The sequence below is a fragment of the Coregonus clupeaformis genome, chromosome 7 (genome assembly GCF_020615455.1).
Source record: "Coregonus clupeaformis isolate EN_2021a chromosome 7, ASM2061545v1, whole genome shotgun sequence".
Taxonomy (NCBI): domain Eukaryota; kingdom Metazoa; phylum Chordata; class Actinopteri; order Salmoniformes; family Salmonidae; genus Coregonus; species Coregonus clupeaformis.
The window spans coordinates 5,174,870-5,198,839 of NC_059198.1; the positions used below are offsets into that span (position 1 = coordinate 5,174,870).

At 43.2% G+C, this 23,970-nt stretch overlaps 3 protein-coding genes across 4 annotated transcripts; 2 read left to right on the forward strand and 1 right to left on the reverse strand.

The window, feature by feature from the left end:
• Positions 1 to 753: 753 nt before the first annotated feature.
• Positions 754 to 12,989, forward strand: LOC121568769 (F-box/WD repeat-containing protein 9). 2 transcript variants are annotated; one of them, XM_041879186.1, is made up of 9 exons: positions 754 to 1,281; positions 1,535 to 1,668; positions 1,904 to 2,051; positions 4,158 to 4,736; positions 4,782 to 5,301; positions 5,595 to 5,743; positions 10,265 to 10,468; positions 11,728 to 11,793; positions 11,959 to 12,989. In XM_041879186.1, the coding sequence occupies exons 2-9, from the start codon at positions 1,547 to 1,549 to the stop codon at positions 12,031 to 12,033; spliced, it is 1,863 nt and encodes a 620-aa protein (XP_041735120.1). In that variant the 5' UTR covers positions 754 to 1,281; positions 1,535 to 1,546; the 3' UTR covers positions 12,034 to 12,989. The 2 variants fall into 2 exon arrangements, with proteins under 2 accessions (XP_041735120.1, XP_041735119.1); XM_041879185.1 differs by having other exon boundaries at positions 755 to 1,281; positions 4,158 to 5,301.
• LOC121568770 (guanine nucleotide-binding protein G(I)/G(S)/G(O) subunit gamma-12-like) lies at positions 12,430 to 14,004 on the reverse strand. The gene is made up of 2 exons (XM_041879187.2): positions 13,656 to 14,004; positions 12,430 to 13,398 (listed from the first exon to the last, which is right to left on the reverse strand). Exons 1-2 carry the CDS (start codon positions 13,746 to 13,748, stop codon positions 13,273 to 13,275), a joined length of 219 nt encoding a protein of 72 aa, XP_041735121.1. The 5' UTR covers positions 13,749 to 14,004; the 3' UTR covers positions 12,430 to 13,272.
• Positions 14,005 to 14,369: 365 nt separating this feature from the next.
• On the forward strand, positions 14,370 to 23,751 carry LOC121568771 (deoxyhypusine synthase-like). Its single transcript, XM_041879189.1, has 10 exons — positions 14,370 to 14,512; positions 15,017 to 15,219; positions 15,831 to 15,980; positions 19,767 to 19,888; positions 20,297 to 20,393; positions 20,616 to 20,702; positions 21,104 to 21,209; positions 21,649 to 21,752; positions 22,257 to 22,382; positions 22,765 to 23,751. Exons 2-10 carry the CDS (start codon positions 15,022 to 15,024, stop codon positions 22,897 to 22,899), a joined length of 1,125 nt encoding a protein of 374 aa, XP_041735123.1. The 5' UTR covers positions 14,370 to 14,512; positions 15,017 to 15,021; the 3' UTR covers positions 22,900 to 23,751.
• Positions 23,752 to 23,970: the final 219 nt, after the last annotated feature.

The following is a 23,970-nucleotide window of genomic DNA, read 5'->3' on the forward strand; positions in this document are numbered from 1 at the left end:
TTGAAATCATTCTTGACGAATGAATTTGATGTAGTAGCGTTTTTTTTCTTTTCTTAACTGTGGTGCAGGTGCGATGTTAACTGATGTATCACTTTCTAGTTTACTTTTGTGAATGGGGAAATAAAAGGTTTTCTATCAAGCTGGGAATAAACTGATGTTGACTGTTTTTATTTAGATGTACCAACTTGTTGACATATATTATTGAGCCTGGCTGTGCCAAGTTAATGTTGCACCCCGTCACATTTGGTATAATTTTTCCATGGTATCCATCAGATGAGAGGATCTGAACTCAGCTTTTTCTACAACCTTCATACAGCAGCCTGACAACCTATGGATCACGCTTAAAGTGCAGACCTATCATGCAATGTATTAATGCAATTCTTTATTGTAAACATTTTAGTCATTTAGCAGACGCTCTTCTCCAGAGCGACTTACAGTTAGTGAGTGTATACATTTTCATACTGGCCCCCCCGTGGGAATCGAACCCACAACCCTGGCGTTTCAAACGCCATGCTCTACCAACTGAGATACACATGTCAACATTTGTAAACCATTGTCAAAACTGATCCTATGCTGTTTTTCTTGTTTAATGAACACTAGAATTTACAAAAGCCAACAAACCGCTACAGTACAAACAAATAGCCATACAAAAGATGAACAGATGCTGGTTTGTTTACATCTTAGGTTAATGACGAAATTTGGAATGCGCCGGAAAAGAAACCCCATTTGTTAGGGTCGTCGCGTCACTGCAAGTCATAAACCCTGCCTATTTCTAGAATTTATCTTATTAAAATCTGATTTTAAACCTAACCTTAACCACACTGATAACCTTAAATTAAGACCAAAAAGCTAGTTTTTGTTTTGACGAATTTTGACGATACATCTAGCTAGTGGAAACCTCATTTGAATGAAGGAGCAATTTGTCGGTACAGTAGCTAGCAACTGTCATGTCTATCCGATTTCTTATAAAACTCGAGTTAAAGAAGAATCATCGGTCACTGTTTTCTTTCAATGTCGAGGAGCTGGTTATCACAGTTGTTAACTTTTACATGTGTTAAGTTCCAGGATTACTCGCTTGATTGGCAAACAAAGGCTATTTTGCAAGTTAGCTTGCTTGACACTGATATTACCAGCCAACGCCCGGTAGCAACCGTCGCTGGCTAGCTTTTAGGCTTTTTCTTCTTGCACCGGGCTCATATTGAAAAATGTCATACGTGGACTGACAAAGGCTACTGCTGTCGAATGAACTGTCAGACCTCATAAGTGACAGAAGGACTTGTGGTTAAGTGCATCATATCTAACTAGCATGTTACACTTGTTCCCTGTATCTGTTAAAGTCCTAGGGCAATTATAAAGTTCTGTTCCCATTATGGTGTATAGTTTTTAGGATGTTTTTTACTGTAGTTATTCCATTTGTTAGCAATGAATGCACAATCATGACCCTATTGACAATTTGATTGTGCTAGTCATCAATGACTGACTGCCTTAGCCGAGAATCTGAAATGAAACTAAAATGTATGATACACTCCTGCAGTAAGTGGAGTGGATGTCCGAGCCTCGGGTCACTGTGGGGCAAGATGAGGCAGGGGCCGGGAGAGAGGAGAAAGAAGCTGAATCTGCACCACTGAATCAGCCCTCCAATGAAGCCTCCAGGCCTGGACAGCTAAGGTTGGTACCTCTGATGACCCTCACAACAGTCTTCCTGCTTTCAGAAAAGTTCCATTATTCTTAGGGGTGCGCTAATGAGCACTGCTGGCTTGGTTATGATGCGCCCACCATAGTAGCTGGAACTCTGCTGAAAAGGACAGTGTGACAAGAACATGTCAGAGCCTATAACGTTTGGGTTGACACAGATGTGTAAGAAGGGTATAACAGTCCCATCCCACACTGTTCTTTCTCACAGGCTGCCCTCAGGCTCTCGGCTCCCCTCTGCTGAACCGAGCCCTTCCCCGTCTGCTGAAGGAAGCGGCTTGCTGTCGTTGCCGTGGGAGATGGTGGCTCGCATCGCCTCGCACCTCCCAGCACAGTGTGTCATCACGGTCCTGCCACAGGTGTGTGTGTCAGTGGACAGCGTCATACCTGTCCTGGATACCGATCTGCTTCTGCTTTAGCTTGTCCAGCATGCCAATGACAACAGAGTTGGCAAAACATTTTTACATTTACAGTGGGGAAAAAATGTATTTAGTCAGCCACCAATTGTGCAAGTTCTCCCACTTAAAAAGATGAGAGAGGCCTGTAATTTTCATCATAGGTACACGTCAACTATGACAGACAAAATGAGATTTTTTTTCTCCAGAAAATCACATTGTAGGATTTTTAATGAATTTATTTGCAAATTATGGTGGAAAATAAGTATTTGGTCAATAACAAAAGTTTCTCAATACTTTGTTATATACCCTTTGTTGGCAATGACACAGGTCAAACGTTTTCTGTAAGTCTTCACAAGGTTTTCACACACTGTTGCTGGTATTTTGGCCCATTCCTCTAGAGCAGTGACGTTTTGGGGCTGTCGCTGGGCAACACAGACTTTCAACTCCCTCCAAAGATTTTCTATGGGGTTGAGATCTGGAGACTGGCTAGGCCACTCCAGGACCTTGAAATGCTTCTTACGAAGCCACTCCTTTGTTGCCCGGGCGGTGTGTTTGGGATCATTGTCATGCTGAAAGACCCAGCCACGTTTCATCTTCAATGCCCTTGCTGATGGAAGGAGGTTTTCACTCAAAATCTCACGATACATGGCCCCATTCATTCTTTCCTTTACACGGATCAGTCGTCCTGGTCCCTTTGCAGAAAAACAGCCCCAAAGCATGATGTTTCCACCCCCATGCTTCACAGTAGGTATGGTGTTCTTTGGATGCAACTCAGCATTCTTTGTCCTCCAAACACGACGAGTTGAGTTTTTACCAAAAAGTTCTATTTTGGTTTCATCTGACCATATGACATTCTCCCAATCCTCTTCTGGATCATCCAAATGCACTCTAGCAAACTTCAGACGGGCCTGGACATGTACTGGCTTAAGCAAGGGGTCACGTCTGGCACTGCAGGATTTGAGTCCCTGGTGGCGTAGTGTGTTACTGATGGTAGGCTTTGTTACTTTGGTCCCAGCTCTCTGCAGGTCATTCACTAGGTCCCCCCGTGTGGTTCTGGGATTTTTGCTCACCGTTCTTGTGATCATTTTGACCCCACGGGGTGAGATCTTGCTTGGAGCCCCAGATCAAGGGAGATTATCAGTGGTCTTGTATGTCTTCCATTTCCTAATAATTGCTCCCACAGTTGATTTCTTCAAACCAAGCTGCTTACCTATTGCAGATTCAGTCTTCCCAGCCTGGTGCAGGTCTACAATTTTGTTTCTGGTGTCCTTTGACAGCTCTTTGGTCTTGGCCATAGTGGAGTTTGGAGTGTGACTGTTTGAGGTTGTGGACAGGTGTCTTTTATACTGATAACAAGTTCAAACAGGTGCCATTAATACAGGTAACGAGTGGAGGACAGAGGAGCCTCTTAAAGAAGAAGTTACAGGTCTGTGAGAGCCAGAAATCTTGCTTGTTTGTAGGTGACCAAATACTTATTTTCCACCATAATTTGCAAATAAACTCATTAAAAATCCTACAATGTGATTTTCTGGATTTTGTTTTCTCAATTTGTCTGTCATAGTTGACGTGTACCTATGATGAAACTTACAGGCCTCTCTCATCTTTTTAAGTGGGAGAACTTGCACAATTGGTGGCTGACTAAATACTTTTTTTCCCCCACTGTACATTTTAGTCATTTAGCAGACGCTCTTATCCAGAGCGACTTACCTTACCATTTTCATACTGGCCCCCCTGGCCCCCCGTGGGAATCGAACCCACAACCCTGGCGTTGCAAGCGCCATGCTCTACCAACTGAGCTACACGGGGCCTAATGCCATAATAGACTGGAAACCATGCTAGGCTAGGGACATTTGGAAAAAGCTACAGGCTTAATCTTTTAGAAAAAGAAATGGTTGAGTTGTTTATGTATCTGAGCTGTACTGGGCTGTCCTGACCTGGTTACACATCCATCATAGCTGCTGGAAACATGCTGGAAAGGATCTTGTGAAAATAAAATGTCCAAGTCAGCCTAGTACGGTTCAGGCCAGCCCTACAGTGTGAATCAGGTCCATGTCTCTCCCTCTACAGGTGTGTCACGCCCTGGGAAATGTGGGTAAGGACAGCACGGCATGGCAGTTGCGGGCATGCAGGCTAACCGGTCCCAGAGCCTCCTTCCCCGTGGGGCCACGGGACGGCTTTGACTGGCCCTCGGCCTGCCTGGAGATGGAGGAGCTGATCACTTGCTGGACGGGCCAGGGGGAGAGGGCCGCCAGGGAGGCCGAGCAGGCAGAGAGGGAGAGAGAGGTGGAGAGGGCCCAGGAGAGGGAAAGGGATAGAGAGGCCCTGGCAGAGGAAGGGATTGGAGAGTGGGAGGAGGTGGAAGAGGGCAGGCCCCAAGTGGATGAGGGGATAGAGGTAGAGGAGGTAGGTTTTCGGGTGGAGGGAGTGATGGCAGTACCGTGGGATGGGGAGGAGTTGATGGAGGAGGGAGAGATGCAGCAAGATGGGGGAGGGGATCTACCGATGGGAGTTGGGGAGGGAGAGGAGAGGCAGGAGGCTGCAGCCGAGGCCATGATGGAGGAGGAGAGAGATGATGAACAAGGGGTCCTGGAGGCCATCGAGGTGGAGGAGAGAGATGATGAACAAGGGGTCCTGGAGGCCATCGAGGTGGAGGAGAGAGATGATGAACAAGGGGTCCTGGAGGCCATCGAGGTGGAGGAGAGAGTGGGAGTTTTGGCGGATAGAGACGGTCAAGATTACATAGCGGGCCCGAAACTGGGAGGAGAGGGAGAGAGAAACGGGTCCAGCTGCCCTCCCAGTCCTCCCCCAGCCCTGGAGCGCCTCTCCCTCCCCTCAGGGCACATTGCTGAGGTCAACTCGGTTCTCTTGGTGGGGGGAGAGGGGGCAGTGTGTGCCTCAGGCTCCCGGGACAGGAACGTGAACCTGTGGGACCTACGGGAGGGGGGCTCCACGGGCAGGCTGCTCCATACACTGGGGGGCCAGGGCCTCTTCAGCACCCACAAAGGCTGGGTGTGGTGCCTGGCGGCCCGGGGACCCCTGCTGGCCTCGGGCTCCTTCGACAGCACAGTGAGGCTATGGGACCTGGGGGCCCAAGGGGCTGAGAGGGGCCTAATCAGGGCCCGGGCTGCCGTGCTCTGCCTGGCCCTCCCCCAGACGGACGTGCTGCTGGCCGGCACCTATGACAAGAAGGTCAGCGTCTACGACACCAGAGGTGAGTGATTCATAAGAAGGGCACTTGTAGTCTCTGTTCTACTAAATTAGATTATATCAGTCGATAAAAGTGAACACAAACAATACTAATGGTTATCGTATAGAAATAGACTTACTGAGGGGTAATTGGACTAAGGGCCTTTTCCCGTCTAGTAATTATATTTCTATGCGTTATCCTTTGGTTGGCCAAATGGACTGCCCATTCAGAATATATCAGTTGATTAGAGCAAATCCAGAAACTATCAATTGTCAGACGTCGTTGGATGATGATGTCATGATCTGTCTGTGCTGCAGTGGCGGAGCCCCTTGTGAAGAGCCTGCGTCTCCATAGCAACGCGGTGCTGTGCCTGGTAGCAGACGAGCAGTACATCCTATCTGGGAGTAAAGACTGCACTGTGGTCATCTACGACCGAAGAGCAGGGAAAACCCTGCAGAAACTACAGGTACAAACACACACACACACACATATACACATGCATGCGAACACACACACTTACACACAGACTGTATAAGAATAGTAGAATAATTACAATTTACTGTTCATGTACTCCCCACACTTAGGGTTGCAAAGGGAGGGTATATTACTGGAAACTTTCAAAGTATTTTGGGGTACTTCAGATCATCACAGGTGTGTGTAGACACAGATATAAAAAATTAATACTGTTATTTATATATATGTATATTAGTGCATTCGGAAAGTATTCAGACCCTTTCCCTTTTTCCACATTTTGTTACGTTACAGCCTTATTCTACAATGGATTTAAAAAAGTTTTCCCTCATCAATCGACACACAATACCCCATAATGACAAAGTGAAAACAGGTTTTTATAAATTTTTTCAAATGTATTACAAATAGAAAACAGAAATACCTTATTTACATAAGTATTCAGCTCTTTGCTATGAGACTTGAAATTGAGCTCAGGTGCATCCTGTTTCCATTGATCATCCTTGAGATGTTTCTACAACTTGATTGGAGTCCACCTGTGGTAAATTCTATTGATTGGACATGATTTGGAAAGGCACACACCTGTCTATATAAGGTCCCACAGTTGACAGTGCATGTCAGAGCGAAAACAAAGCCATGAGGTCGAAGGAATTGTCCGTAGAGCTCCGAGACTGGATTGTGTCGAGGCACAGAAGGGTACCAAAACATTTCTGCAAGACTGAAGGTCCCCAAGAACACAGTGGCATCCATCATTCTTAAATGGAAGAAGATTGGAACCACCAAGACTCTTCCTAGAGCAGGCCACACTGCCAAATTGAGCAATTGGGGGAGAAGGGCCTTGGTCAGGGAGGTGACCAAGAACCCGATTGTCACTCTGACAGAGCTGCAGAGTTCCTCTGTGGAGATGGGAGAACCTTTCAGAAGAACAACCATCTCTGTAGCACTCCACCAATCAGGCCTTAATGGTAGAGTGGCCAGACGGAACCCACTCCTCAGTAAAAGGCACATGACAGCCCACTTGGAGTTTGCCAGAAGGCGCCTAAAGGACTCTCAGACCATGAGAAACAACATTCTCTGGTCTGATGAAACCAAGATTGAACTCTTTGTTCTGATTCCAAGTGTCACGTCTGGAGGAAACCTGGCACCATCCCTACGGTGAAGCATGGTGGTGGCAGCATCATGTTGTGGGGATGTTTTTCAGTGCCAGGGACTGGGATACTAGTCAGGTTCGAGGGAAAGATGAATGGAGCAAAGTACAGAGAGATCCTTGATGAAAACCAGCTCCAGAGCGCTCAGGACCTCAGGCTGGGGGCGAAGCTTGTCGCGTCATACCTAAGAAGACTTGAGGCTGTAATTGCTGCCAAAGGTGCTTCAACAAAGTGCTGAGTAAAGGGTCTGAATACTTATGTGAATGTGATATTCATTTATTGTTGTATTTTTTATTTTTGCAAACATTTCTAAAAACCTGTTTTTGCTTTGTCATTATGGGGTATTGTGTGTAGATTGATGAGGGGGAAAAAACAATTTAATCAATTATAGAATAAGGCTGTAACGTAACAAAGTGGAAAAAGTCAAGAGGTCTGAATACTTACTGAATGCGCTGTGTGTGTGTGTGTGTATATAATATTAATTTGATATTACTTTATATTATGAATACATTTTTAAACATTATTCCAGTATAAATTCCCAAAGTTACCATAGATTGCCATAGTTTACCTGTTAATTAGAAAAATTACAGAAGATTCCGGTAACTGGTAATTTACCGGTAGCTTTGCAACCCTACCCACACTCACCAACACACATCCCTACATAACTATCCTTTTTCCCATTAGAAGGTGGTATATCAGTTCACTGGGAGTGGATTATAGCCAGACCCATATCTGTTTGTGCTGTTTTTTGTTTTTTTTTAATTTGGGGGGGGTAGATCAGCTTTAATATTGCAGATAGATTGTAGCTTCGATCAATGTAATTGTTTGCATCATTTCCAAGTAGGCTTCTACTTCCAGCTTATACATACTAGATACATTTTACGGGCACAATGTATTTTACAATAGATATCTTTTGTTTGTTTTTAATCCCATCCTTCAGCTACCCTCAACCCCTCCCATTTATCTCTGAAGACCATCCAGTTTGATTTCTATTTGCCATATACTTTTAACTGTGCTGTTTCACAAAAGTTCTGAACCTATATAGATGTTACGGACACAGCATATTTTACATTAGCTATCGTGTTGTTTTTAGTCCCACCCTTCAGCTCCACTCAACCCCCACCATCTATCTCTTAACACCATCCATTTTTATTCTTCTATTTGCCATATATTTTTCAACTGTGCTGTGATGTTTCTCAAAAGTTCTGAACCTTTCTATTCTCATAGTTTCTACAGATTGTAAATTAAAGATATTGATTTTTGCTAAAAGTATTATATTGTTGATCGATTGACAATTACTTTTCAAATCACCCAGCAGTGCTATTTGCAGAGTTAGCTATTTGCAGAGTTAGCTTCAGCCATTCCTGGACCTGCGACCAAAAACAAGCTACATATGGACAGTACCAAAACAAATGATCTAATGATTCTGTCTCTTCGCAGCAAAATCTGCAGAGCTGGGATGGTTGTATCCCCCATATATATAACATTCTATTGGTTGCAAGAATTTTGTATAATAATTTAAATAGAAAAATTATATTCTAAATCCGTCGTCGTTTTGCGTATCAGTTCATAAACCATGTGCCATGGAATCGGTACATCGAAAATCTCTTCCCAACTATTTTGTAATCTAAACTCAGCAAAAAAAGAAATGTCCTCTCACTGTCAACTGCGTTTATTTTCAGCAAACTTAAAATGTGTAAATATTTGTATGAACATAACAAGATTCAACAACTGAGACATAAACTGAACAAGTTCCACAGACATGTGACTAACAGAAATTGAATAATGTGTCCCTGAACAAAGGGGGGGGGGTCAAAATCAAAAGTAACAGTCAGTATCTGGCCACCAGCTGCATTAAATACTGCAGTGCATCTCCTCATGGACTGCATCAGATTTGCCAGTTCTTGCTGTGAGATGTTACCCCACTCTTCCACCAAGGCACCTGCAAGTTCCTGGACATTTCTGGGGGGAATGGCCCTAGCCCTCACCCTCCGATCCAACAGGTCCCAGACGTGCTCAATGGGATTGAGATCCGGGCTCTTCGCTGGCCATGGCAGAACACTGACATTCCTGTCTTGCAGGAAATCATGCACAGAACGAGCAGTATGGCTGGTGGCATTGTCATACTGGAGGGTCATGTCAGGATGAGCCTGCAGGAAGGGTACCACATGAGGGAGGAGGATGTCTTCCTGTAACGCACAGCGTTGAGATTGCCTGCAATGACAACAAGCTCAGTCCGATGATGCTGTGATACACCGCCCCAGACCATGACGGACCCTCCACCTCCAAATCGATCCTACTCCAGAGTACAGGCCTCGGTGTAACGCTCATTCCTTCGACGATAAATGCGAATCCGACCATCACCCCTGGTGAGACAAAACCACGACTCGTCAGTGAAGAGCACATTTTGCCAGTCCTGTCTGGTCCAGCGACGCCCATAGGCGATGTTGTTGCCGGTGATGTCTGGTGAGGACCTGCCTTACAACAGGCCTACAAGCCCTCAGTCCAGCCTCTCTCAGCCTATTGCGGACAGCCTGAGCACTGATGGAGGGATTGTGCGTTCCTGGTGTAACTTGGGCAGTTGTTGTTGCCATCCTGTACCTGTCCTGCAGGTGTGATGTTCGGATGTACCGATCCTGTGCAGGTGTTGTTACACGTGGTCTGCCACTGCGAGGACGATCAGCTGTTCGTCCTGTCTCCCTGTAGCGCTGTCTTAGGCGTCTCACAGTACGGACATTGCAATTTATTGCCCTGGCCACATCTGCAGTCCTCATGCCTCCTTGCAGCATGCCTAAGGCACGTTCACGCAGATGAGCAGGGACCCTGGGCATCTTTCTTTTGGTGTTTTTCAGAGTCAGTAGAAAGGCCTCTTTGGTGTCTTAAGTTTTCATAACTGTGACCTTAATTGCCTACCGTCTGAAAGCTGTTAGTGTCTTAACGACCGTTCCACATGTGCATGTTCATTAATTGTTTATGGTTCATTGAACAAGCATGGGAAACAATGTTTAAACACTTTACAATGAAGATCTGTGAAGTTATTTGGATTTTCATGAATTATCTTTGAAAGACAGGGTCCTGAAAAAGGGATGTTTCTTTTTTTGCTGAGTTTATATGGCACAGCTGTCAATGTTTTGGTCCTTAAATGAAACTGGTATACTTTTTGATTTATCACAATTTTCTTTAACCAATTTTGATCTTTAATGCAGGGCCAACAGACAAGTTCCTTACTTTCTCCCCCTTCCGCTTGTGCTGTTTTGTCTTATTTGTTTCGACAATGACCAGGAGTTGGCAAGTCTGCACAAACAGATCCAGGACCAGGCTATAATAGGTTAATATGTGTGTCTTCATTCTGGTTTGTCTCCTCTCCCCAGCTGGGCTCCTACCTGCTGTCAATGTGCTACAGTGGCAGTGAGGTGTGGGCGGGGGACAACCGGGGCATGCTCCATGCCTTCTCCATGCAGGCCGGTTCCATCAAGCCCCTCTCCCAGTTCGACGTGGGACACACCTCGCTGGTCACCGGCATCCACAGGTCCCCTGGGAGCCTCTACACCTGCTCCGCTGACCGCACCATCAAGGTACGTCATGTTAGCCTGGTTAAACCAGTCTGAATGCTGTGAAACAATGGTGAAAATGGCTTTCTGTCTGGTTTATGCCAGGCATACACTACACGATTTTGCCACGTTTTTGCCGTCCCAGATTGAAATTTCATGATCGGGGTAAAATCCTATGAATTTGGACTAGGGTCAGTACTTCGGGACCCATTTGTTTGAGCGGGTCAAGGACTCACCGATGATGGCTGTTCTGTTCTCCAGACCCCTGTCGGATGGCCCAATAATTTTCTGACATGTCAGACATTTTTGTTGTGTATCTTGTAGTATGAGCAGTGCTACAACGCGATTGGGCAAGGTCTGCTGCCAATAGCCAATGAGCATTCAGCATGTGAGACCAAAACAAAGAGGAAAGCAACAACAACAAAATGCATGGTGTGGACCGAGGTGATGGAAGATTTTGTTTTACATGGCCCGGTGCCCCAAATGGGTGGAGTTAGATATTTTAGACCATTCCATTGGTCCTTAAGTGAAATCTCCACCCACCTGGGGCACCGGGCCTTGCAAAACGAATTCCAGCAATATATATTTTTAATTATTTTTTTATTTTTATTTTTTTAATCTGCGTCCATGATAGAAACCAAAAAGAGAATTTCATATTATCATTATTATTTCATATGAAGTACATATTCTGGGCCTCCGTCTTTTTTATGTTTCTGCACATAATAATGTGCACACTAATAAAGCAGCTTACTGTTTGCGTGTCGGCATTTTTTTCCTACGACAACCGAGAAACGCAGGGTAGCTAGGGAATCATCGTGTAATGTGAGAACCCACATCCTTGGGTTGAGGATGGACAGAATGAAAGATTTGAAGGAAATGTGAGCACGTCCAAGTTGTTAAGATTTTAGAACAGCATTAGCCAGGCTTACACCCTGGAGCCCACTACTTGAATAGAATAGAATGTCTTTATTGTCCATCCGGGGATGGGAATTTGTCTTTGCATCACAATACAATAATTATTATAACATATGTAGTAATATCTCTTCAGCTCTGTTGTAATGGTATTCTGTTTAGGGGTTTTAGATAGATTTCTACTTTATTGTCCTCAAAGAGGATGATAATTTTCACTCCCATTTGCGTCGGCTAATGCTGATACTAATAAATCAAATCAGTTACAAACAACATTAAACCATTATCAAAACCGTGTGCGTTGATGACATGGATGTACAAAATCCATGTTTCTTCCTTCCCTGTTCCTATCTTATCAACCATTCATTTTCCAGGTGCACCTCCCCTGTGCCCCTCCAAGGACGCTGTGCACACTGCACCACCAAGCAGGCGTCAATGGGGTGAGTCTCTCCCCTCTCTCTCACATTGTCACTTTTTTTATTTAGAGATTCTGATGGCTTGTAGGTGTCCTCTTAATCTCTCTCCTTAGTCTCCTACCTTTATCTGGTTGAAGAAAAATGTGTTTTACTCTCTCTCTCTCTCTGTTCCTCTCTCTCTCTCTGTAGTTGAGTGTGGAGGCAGGAGTGCTGGCTATCGCCTCAGGAGAAATGTGTGTGGAGGTGTGGAGGGCCAGGAGGTGAGTGGGGCCACAAGGGCCACCACACCCACCCTAATCTACTTACGTTCCTGAAGTGATGCAAGATGACTGACGTATAATGCTCTGTCATTTACATGAACAACTTTCTCATATGCAGTGAGAATGTTGATGTGAAGGACCAGTGCTCTTAGCTTTACCCCCAAAAATATACACAAAACAAAAATATTTTGTGTCTGTGTGATTCCCATGCATTTTTTCAAAGAAAAGAACACACAAAAAAGCTCTAGAAAATAATTGTATTTTTCTCTGTGACAATTGAAATAGATGCAGAAACACAATGGAAAGAATCAGTCAAGCCGTCCCTGACACGCTGATTGTAATGTATTTTGTATATTAATTTATGAGCATGGTCGAACTGTCATAAATTATGTGTCTAGTGGCGTGCTTATACTCAGTACCACACCACTTGTTTGTCAATTCCACTGTTTGGAGTTCTTCCTCGTTGTCGTTCTCTCTTAGGGTAACTACTTTACCAACTCTTACCATGTTACGGAATGCTCTTTTTATTTTTTTATTTGATTCTGCACTGTTGAGGAAAGCTGGTAAGTAAGCATTTCACTGTACAGTTACACCCGCTGTATCCTGCACACGTGACGAATAAACGTTGATTTGAATCTGTAGCGTCCCAGCATCAACCTCGCTCCAGTGGCTCGTTAGAGTCCAAAACCCAATAGTACTGCATTGTTCACTCATTATTTCTTACAAGTTATTGTTGTTACACACACTGATACAGTCTGAGGCTACAGTGTCTATGCTGCTCTCGTTGGCATGGAGATTGATTGTTGCTAACTCCTTATCTGAGACCAGACTTCACCTGCTGCAAGAGAGCCCTCTGACTGCATAAAAATAACCAAATGATTCAGATTTTGTAAATATGCTTTTGTGAATATGCTATGTGTGATTTCTTTTGTTATGAATAAAATGTGTACACTCAATCAATTAATTGTTTACAAGTGTACCCTGTCGTTCTGTAATATCAAGAAGAAGATAAACGGTTTGCTCTCCTTTGTTATTGAGACACTCTGGACTGCAAGCCATTTGTTGAAATTACAGTATGACCATTACTGTACCAACCAGTCTGTTTCTGCTTTAGCCAACACATTAATGTCTGACATGATGAAGTAGGACATGTTGAAGTAGCCTGGCATCAAAACGTTTCACTGTTGTTGATGATGAAGCACTGTTGAATGCAGCACCAGAGCAGTGTCCTGAGGCAGCCTTTCTACAGCAGGACACAGGTCTTCTTGTCTTTGAAGGGGTTGGAGGAGGCAGAGATGCCGGTGAGGAGGGGGTCACTGCGACTGTGCTCCTGACAGTACTGCACCAGCTGGGCAGCTGCTGTGGAGATCTGGGAGGAAGAAGTAAGGAACAGCCATGACTTAAAGCTGAGGTTATTGTATATTCAGAAGAAAGGTGATGCCCAATATACACTAGTTACTGATGTGTCCTAAGACAAGATTTCCCTTTATCCATTCTGTATCAGACTGCTATGCATTGCGCCCACAATTTCTTATTTTTGATTCATCAAATGAAAGAAATATAGATCAACCAAATTGTCATTCTCCAAATTAATTACACACACAGGCTACTGTAGTGTACTCTCACCTTGATCCTCTCCATGCTTGCCTCCACTCGTAGTTGTTCCACAGTCCGCCGTGCCTGCACCACACTGTTACTGCTGCACACCTTCCCTGACATTCCCTCCTCCAGAGAGACACCCACACACTCCCACTTTTAGTCCCAGACAGCAAGCTGAAACTCCCCTTCTTTCCACGCCAACGTGAGAGAGAGAAAATAAATGAATGCAATTGGAATCAATTGTTGAAAGAGTTGAAAATGTCAAACTTGCAGATCACAAAAACCTGTTCCACCTCCAAATATGGATTTAGATTTGCAATAATAATGGAGAAGTTACTGTTATACTCTAACACGAGGTTATGTGGACCAAGTCCTACTGAGGTCCCAATTTCTGTCAGAGTGGCATCTGGCCTCCCTTTTTAACCTCTGGTCTCCCCCTCTTTGTGGTTACTGTAGAGGCCACTTCAAAGCTGCTGTGATGTGTGTCAGGTTTAAAGGTCACACACACAGTCCTGGAAATGTCACAGCAACATCACACATCCCTCACTGATGATAAAAGAGACTGGAGGGAGCAGGGAGGACAGGAAAACGGTCTGGCTGTGGAAGTGTGTGTGTGTGTGTGAGAAAAAATATATTAATGTTGACCCCCATAATGATAATCATAGGAAGGATACATACAGAACACAATCTTTCACCAGAATGCGTTGCTATGTTTGAACCTTTGCGGTGTCCGTAGTTGTTTCCAAAGCGTGCTACATGGGGAATGTCAGCGCGCTAGACTTGTCGTGTGTTGCTAATGTTTTGGCTGTCTTTATACAATGATACCTTTTAGTTTAACCATTCTCTGATTAAATACAACGACCCAGTGGTCTTCAAAAAACTTGGTATGTTGCTTCATTTGTCAGTGCATGTAATTGTTTTTAAGCCAATAGAGAATGGATAGCTACCTGAAAGCCAGGCAGCAGGCAATGGAGTGTTAGCTTGCCAACTAACGTCAGTTGGCTATACTTGCTATACTTTGATATCAGTGTCATGAAATGTGCTGAATGATAATGACGTTAGAATTATGTCTCTATAACATGCTACTAAGCGCAACACAAGGCATGATCCTAATATTGTTGCTTGCCACCAGCTATACAGTTGAATCAGAATGATTCAGGGAGTTGACAGTTGATTTTGGGAGTTGATAATGTTGCTGACACTTTTTGCAAACCTTTTCAACATGAACTACAGGATTCCAGCTGTTAGATAATTTTGGCATTTTTCTTGTAGTTATTCTAGGTTGAAAGCCACTTAAATCATCTTTGCAGCCACTTAAGTAAAATTAATGTTCAGCACTCTATGTAACCGTTGCATTACTTTTTGTTTTGCTTCCTTGTTTTTGACAGAAGGCATGGCAGAACAACACGCCCCCTTGGTGGCCATGGATGCGGTGTTGATGCCCAGCACGGCCCTCCCAGACGACATGCCCCGTATCAAGGGCTATGACTTCAACCAGGGAGTGGACCATCGTGCCCTGCTCCAGTCCTTCCTCACCACAGGCTTCCAGGCTAGCAGCGTTGCCCATGCCATACAGGAGATCAACAAGATGGTGAGACACACTGGAGGACATCTAGCCTGGAATCCTAACAGATATGCTCAGTGAAGCTATGGTGAAACGGAGCATAAAACGTTGGATTCCAGGCTAGATGACATCAATCCATCTCTGGAGGTTTAGGGAGTTAAGATGCCTTCTCAGAGCCTGGTCCCAGATCTGTTTATGGTGTCTTGACAACTCACAATGACCATAGGAGTTGGCAACACAGCACAAACAGATCTGAGAACAGGCTAGTGTCTTCATGGGGTCAGAGGATGTCCCACTCTGTGTAGGAGTTGATCTACTAGGTCTACAGATCTAGAATCAGCTGACCTAAGATCAGTGTACAGGGGGGAACTAGGGATCCTACTCCAAACATCCCTCGACATATAGGGGATAAGATGCCTAGTAATTGGGCACGTGGAGAGTTATGTTAGCATCCAAGTTGTTGCCATTTATGTAGACATATGTCATTCCTGGTCTGATTCTAGGCCTGTTTTTTGGGGGGAGAGAGAGAAGAGAGACGGAGAAGAAGAGGGAGAAATGTTTAAACCCCTTTGTTAGAGAGAGCTTCTATCAGACTGTGTCTATATTCCTCTCCTATTGTCATCCATTTATAACCCCAGATTGAGAAGCGTCTGGAGCCACTGGAGGAAGTGGAAAGATGCAACTCCTCCCCTTCCCACTCGGGCTGTACCATCTTCCTGGGGTACACCTCCAACCTCATCAGCTCTGGAGTGAGGGAGTCCATCCGCTACCTGGCACAGCACAAAATGGTACAGTACTATACAACAGCCCACCCTTGAATGTGTCAAAAGCCAGTCCTCCATCGCTCAGTGTCTGCTGGTTGTCATTCCTCCCTTGTACTTGATCAATTAAGGCGTTTGATTAGTAGGAGGGTCAATATCACCATAAGGTGACTTTGAGACTTCCCCATTTCCCCCCCAAAAAGCTGAGATTTTCCATTGAACTTCATATTCATTGTATTAAGTATATGTTATGCTGTTAGAAATGCATATTGGTCAAGCTCCCACACTTTTTATAAATTAACTGCAAGCAGACAATTTACATGCAAACAGCAAAATATGTCCACCCTGTCATGGACAATTTCAAAGCAGAATAAATACATTGTAATTACATAGTGATTATAAAACGTACATTTTCAGAAAACTATTTAGTCACTTTCTCAACAATATATTTTAGTTTATTGGAAAAGTATTTGGATAATAATGAAATTATGGCAAACTATTTGTTTCTCTATAAAATCTGCGAGAGTTGCACTTTCTTTTCTAAATAAAATCTAACAAAAAAGATATCTGGTCAAACTTTCAAACAATACTATTTGGCCCTCATTTGTTTATAAAGGAATCACACAAAAGATTTTGCTAACTTGTGAAAATAATTTGTTTATTTTCATACAACATGAAAATAACAGGGTGGACAGTGACATGACAGGGTGGACCCTGGGCATGACAGGGTGGACACGTTGTGAAATGTCATTGAATGGCCTCATAAATGCAAGGAACAATGCAAGAAAATGATGTAAAAAAATGCCTTTTCCCATGTAGGGGGAAATTACAAGTTGAACAGACTGTTTTTGATCCACTCTACCTGCATGCAGCCACTGAATAAAGATGCCCAAAATGAGACATTAATGTGGCCTTCTAGCGTTAAACTCTGTACATCATTCTGCACAGTGAAAGTCAAACATTCAACTGTAGAACAAGAAGAAATATGTTTTTTAAGTGGAGAACAGTTGATTTGAAAAAACTGAATATTACAGAAAGATCACTTGGACGCATCTCCAAACAGTCTCTCCCTTTCTGCAGAGACATGGCTCAGTTCTGCAGTTGCTGTTCCACATACTTCCATGCAGACACTTCAATCTGTACAGAGCGCTTGTTCAGAGCCTGTGGTTCTGGTATTAGGCAAAGTACCTGCCAGTCATGGTACCAACAGATGTCGTCCCGAAGACTTGGCCATTTGAACTTGTTTATGCCATGGCGTTGCATACACTTAACTTTCACACTGTGCCCTTCTGCATCCATGATGATACCTGGGTATGCTTCATTGTCATAATTAACGACGCACCACTCTCCAATGTGCTTTACCTCAATCATTTCTGGTCTCCTAGGATTATCTGGTGTCTTTCCACATGCTGGGGACTTGTCAGATGAAACAGGAACATTAGCTAGAGTGACCTCTTGAAGGTTAAAGCAGGGGCAGTCCAAAACACCTTCCTCCCTTTTACACAGACATGAAATGTCTCTGTATTTCATTTGGCCGGGTGTCAGACTGATAGCTTGGTGGATTCTCATAGTGCCTTTTATGGCAGCTATTGCAGGTACCTCAGGCTTTGATTCAATATTCCTCTCTGGGATGAAGAACAGCTCGACAGATGTGTCCAGGCTTTTCAGCTTGTTATACAAGCTCTGGGCATCAGGAATGTTAATTATCCTCCATGGGCTACAATCCGGTCTGCTGACCTCTTGAGGGCCCCACCCACACCGTCTGGTGCCCCCTTCCCATGATTAGCCTCAATAAAATTCCACGTTATTTATTTGAAGCCATACTTGTAGGGTTCCGTTGAGAGGTAGAAGAAATGTCCCTTTTGTCGATACTGCGTTGCAGGCCCATCGCTGAAAAAATGAAGTGTGCTGACTTGAGGGTGTCGTTCTCTCACTACCTTCAGAACTGGATCAAGGTGGGCCCAGATGGCCACAGGGTCGTGTCTTCTGGAGGGTGATATGGAGCAGAAGGTGTGTGGCGCTTGTTCACCAGTGGTGTAGAGCACTCCAGTGTGCAGACTGGCCTGCTTGTGTGAGCCTCCAAAATGCACAGATTGTATTTCTTTGCTGTACTTACATGAGTAATTTTTGCTAAAACCTATATGCAAGAGGGACTCATTGTGCTTCAGACTCCTCCTGAGCTCCCTGTAGGCATCAAACTGCCATTTAATGTTGAAGACATGGCTCCTAAAATGGAGAAGCCTCTCCTGGAAATCTGTGTTAAGCCAATTATCTAACCTGGAGGGCCCTGGCTCATGCTGATTTTCAGGAGTTTCAGCAGGGGAGTTGGGTGGTGTCTCTGACTGTAACAAAGCACTGGCCCTGTTTCTGGCTCTGGCTTGACTTTTTGCCTCTCTCCATTTCTTTCTTTTTGCCCTCTTCTCTCTCTCACTGAGCTCATTGACACCCTTCTTCTTTCCAGTCTCTCTGTCTTTTTTCCATTTGACCCTTTCTTTCTCAAGGTTCTTTCTTCTTCTGTCTGGGTCAGCATCACGACGTTCCCGATATCTCCTTGCTATCTCAGCTCCTTTTGATCTCATTCCTTGAAAAAGACGATTCAAAATGTTCCCTTACACACTTTAATTGGCAGTCCCGGTAAACTAGGCTTGCATTATCAAACTATGTTTGCTGATACCGATATCGCCAAAAAAGTTGTCCATATAGTCCATTCTTACTATGTATAGCATGTACTGTTATAAAATGTGTGTAATAGCTGTTGTAATATGTGTAACATTATCAGTATGTGGCCTAAACTATGCACATGTCCTTCCTGTCATGAACCATGTCCACCCTGTCATGGAAGGCTTGCTGACAGGGTGGACAATGACAGGGTGGACATTTTTGGCTAATGTTAGCATTTAATGAGCACATGGTGGACCTTCACTTAGCAACATACTACAGTTAGCAAGCTGACTGTGTACTGTTTTACAAATATATTTCAAAGTTCTGATAGGTTTTTCTATCAATTGATATTTCACTATGACAGAGTGGACATGTTAAGCTTGACAACATCCAACTACACACATAATATGATGAAAATTATGAAACATAAGTGTAAATACTTACTCTGCAACTAGACACTGCTTCAGCCTTCATTGAAGAAAGACAAAATGCTCGTAGTGATGTCACTGAAAACATCAGTGGGTTTCTTAAAGGGGCAGTTACCCCATAATGACAGGGTGGACAGCAATTTCAGGGACACATGCAAAATATTCAATATGATTATGAAAATACAATATACATGATCAAAATTACTTGTTTTATCAAATAACTTATTGTGGACAGTAAAACCATGTAAAAAAAATTGGGATTTAGTATCATTTAACCACTTATTACACACACTGTAGTTAGCAGAGCAGTGTGTGGGACATGCCAAAATCACGTACATCCAATGAAAAAAATTTAATAAAATGAAGGAAACACTTTTTTAGAGACTTATCATTCTACTGATATGTGTGCAAATGTTTGGCCACTTATAATAAGACCTCAGACTTTCATTATTCTGCTACATTTTCATGATGACTGAGTGAGTCTGATGAGGACACCAAAGGCACCTCATAGTGATATTGACTCAGGAGCTGCCTTCACCTGTTTACCTAGGTCTTAATTGGACACCTATTGAAAATAAATAACAAAAACCAGCAGAGACTGCAGCCCTCCAGGAATTGAGTTTGACACCCTTGCAACATACACACTCACTTCAAGATGCCAGTGTTTATAGGTGAAATGCTACGCTAGTAAAATGCTACATGTGTTTGTGGACCTTCCTAATAGGTGGACGTGATAGTGACTACAGCGGGGGGAGTCGAGGAGGATTTCATCAAGTGTCTGGCCCCCACCTACCTGGGGGAGTTCAGCCTGTCTGGCAAGGAGCTGAGACAGAGAGGCATCAATAGGTAGAGCACTATCACCTCTACTATGGATCACAGATCATAATACAATTAAGCAATAAGGCCTGAGGGGGTGTGGTATATGGCCAAAATACCACGGCTAAGGGCTGTTCTTATGCTCGATGCAACACGGAGTGCCTGGATACAGCCCTTAGCCGTGGTATATTGGCCATATACCACAAATCCCTGAGGTGCCTTATTGCTATTATAAACTGGTTACCAACGTAATTAGAGCAGTACAAATACATTTTTGATATACCACGGCTGTCAGCCAATCAGCATTCAGGGCTCGAACCACCCAGTTTTTATAATTGTTAATATTTGTTGCTGTATCAGTTGTGTGGGTACTGTCTAATACACTAAATTGTCATTAATCATTTCTCTCTTTTCTCTCCTCTCTCTTTCTCTCTCTAGGATAGGTAACCTCCTGGTACCTAATGATAACTACTGTAAGTTTGAGGACTGGCTGATGCCCATTCTGGACCAGATGGTGCAGGAGCAGAAAGATGAGGTGAGCTAATTTAACACTTCATACAGGAAATGTCATCTTCACCATCTGTGTCTGGGTTGCTCCTGTAAGTCGCTCTGGTTAAGAGCGTCTGCTAAATGACTAAAATGTAAAATGTAAAATGTTGTATTCATTGGGGTACAATGTAGCAAAAAAAGTTGAACATCACCCTGGTGTTGCTAGTATTGTGACATTAATTTGACCTTTGACCTCTCAACCCTCTAGGGCACCCACTGGACCCCGTCCAAGATGATCCACCGCCTGGGCAAAGAGATCAACAACCCAGAGTCTGTCTACTACTGGGCCTATAAGGTGAGGACTGGAGGGGTTCACTGCTTTCATCAGCCTGTCCTTGATATAATACAGTAGATATCAGTGGAATGAATTGAAACCACTGCTCTTTGCCCTCTCTCTCCATTTGTGAAGTATCTTTATCATTCCCCTCTCTAAACTCACCAGTATAATGTACAGTAGGGGCTCATGCCCCTCATTGGCCTCACCTTACACTATCACTATGACCTCTACTATGGATAACGGATCATAATACAATTGTTCATATTTGTTGCTGTATCAGTTGTTTGCGGGTACTGTCTAATACACTAAATTGTCATTAATCTTTTCCCTCCCTCCCTCCCTATAGCCCTCATTGAGTTACAATAGGCTGTATTCATATAATCAAAGCTGTCAATAGATTTTCAACCTCTGTGTTGTAGAATGACATCCCAGTGTTCAGCCCTGCTCTGACAGATGGATCCATTGGGGACATGATCTATTTCCACTCCTATAAAAACCCTGGGCTGGTGCTGGATATAGTAGATGGTAAGAGAGAGAGGAGACATGATAACTGGGGTTCTGTCTGTGTACATTTATATTTTTGTCATTTTGCAGACGCTCTTATCCAGAGCGACTTACCGAAGCAATTGGGGTTAAATGCCTTGCTCAAGGGCACATCGACAGATTTCTCACCTTGTCGGCTCAGGGATTCGAACCAGTGACCTTTCGGTTACTGGCCCAAAGCTCTAACCGCTAGGATACCTGCTGCCAGTTGTTCTTTCCTCTGGTGATGTGAGACCGCACACTTGTCTTGCTTTACATTGTAACTACGTATCTCATCCACCACAAACTTGCCACTTGGTGACATTCATTCTAGATATCTATATGCTCAATAGTATATGTCACTGTTTTGGTGCTTGGTTTTATAGTTAAAGGGTGGTGTGTAATGTATCGTGCTGATGACACAGTCTGTGTTTTGTTGTAGATATCCGTAGGTTGAACAGCAAGGCAGTGTTTGCCAAGAGGACAGGGATGATTATTCTGGGTGGGGGCCTGGTCAAACACCATATAGCCAATGCCAATCTGATGGTAAGTAACTACTCTTGTTCATTAAAATTGTCTGTATGATCATATTCCTTAATTATAATGTTGATGTAAATTATGAACTGTTCAATTCACCTATTTTCATATAATGTTGTGCTATCGCAATACACCAGTCAGAACGTTAACGTGCTTAGCAGTGTTGGAGAGTAGTAAATTACATGTAGTTCAACTAGTAATTTAACTACATTTTGCAGTAGCTTTGTAGTAGTTTAACTAAATTCTAATCCTGGTATTGTTTCCAGTAGTTAATTACTTTTTTGCCATGTAGCGGTGTAGCTAACTACTGGAACTACACACTACTTTTTTTTGCAAAAATAAAATATGGATGAAGTAGGGAAGAATTTCCTTTCTTTTTCAGGATCAGCCCTGCATAATTCTCACTTGAAACATAGTTTTTGTGTTTATTAGGCTAAATTACACATTCTGTTAACATCTGACTCCAGTGATCTGTTCTTGCAATTTGTGGTCTGACATTTCAGTCCCCCCCAGAGAAACGGAGCGGACTATGCAGTGTTTGTGAACACGGGGCAGGAGTTTGATGGTTCAGACTCAGGGGCCAGGCCTGATGAGGCAGTGTCTTGGGGGAAGATCCGCATGGACGCCAAGCCAGTCAAGGTAACTCACTCACCAGTTTCACAGCATCAATATTAGCCAAACATTTTTTCCTGAATTTAGCAAGCTATCTTATCCCCAGTCTGAAGGTTAATGGATGGAATAGAATATAAAATAATGTTTATTGGCCATCTGAAGATGGAAATGTGCTTTTGGCCTCACCTTACACGAATATAGATTAAGTGAAGGTGTAACTCGGGGTCAAACAGGAGAGCAGCGGCCCCAGAACTCTTGATAGATGCATTAGATCTACCAAAGACAAAACACAGACTCACGTTGAACCTTTTCCAATGGCTCATTCCATTCCCATCTCCAGAACGTTCTCTTATGATCTGTATGTATGGCTTTCTGTTTCCTTTCTGTGCCGTTTTGTTTCTCTCTCCAGGTGTACGCTGATGCTTCCATAGTCTTCCCACTGCTGGTAGCTGAGACGTTTGCTCACCATGCTGACAAGCTGATTCCGAGAAGAAAGAATAACCAAACAAACCAAGGTGTTCCCACTCAACACATAAAGGAATAATCCACAAAAAACAACTATTTTGTTTTTTGTTTTATTAGTCCACTGTTAATACAGTCCCAAAATGTTTTGCATGTCAGCAGTCAAGTTTTCAAGATATAGAACTTTCAAAACGCTAATTGTCTCTTGCCACATTGTCATATGATTCATTATCATGATAATCTCTCTTTGCGTCTATTTTTAGATATGATGATCTGTTTACTGACTATTCTCTCCATTATTTCAGATATAAGTATTTGGCACTGGTAGACAGTGTGTACCTCTTATTTTTAGAATGTTTGTTTAGAATGGATTGTTTATCCACATGTTTTGTTTACCCAAATGTTTAGTACATTTGCTAAGTGTAGCTTAAGTGTTTTTGTTGTTGAATGAAGTGAATTATCATGTACCAATGAGTCATGCGTGTGTATGCGTGCATACTTGCACGTTTGAGAATGACATTGCAGAGTGAGACATTACTATATGGTAAACTTACTCATAAGAGATGTTATTTTTATAAGTTAATTGTCTCTTGCCACAGTGAGAGGGTCTCTTTAGGGGAGCATGCACTGTTATTCAAAGAAACGCTTACCAGAGGTGAAATGTATTCGTCTTTATTACCTAGTACCTTAAATATATCTGAAAATGTAAATTAATAAAAACAACCTTAGAATGTTTCCATTATTACAGAATATAACATATGTTAGAATATAACATATGTTAGAATGTTTCCATTATTACAGAATGGAACATCTGTTAGAATGTTTCCATTATTACAGAATAAAACATCTGTTAGAATGTTTCCATTATTACAGAATAAAACATCTGTTAGAATGTTTCCATTATTACAGAATAAAACATCTGATGTTGTCTTCCTATCTCTTGTTTTCCTCTCCCAACAGCGATGTTCAGTAGACGTTTGAGCCTGAGTGTTGTAGTACTTGAAATAACCATAAGGGGTCTCCCTTGCCTCACCCACTTTGTACACATACATAAACAATGGTCCATAGTCCTTGAACGAAACTCTTCTCTCACCACAGTGCATATCATCTCTGACAGTGAGCTGGAGGCATTAGCTACCATTGTACATGGATG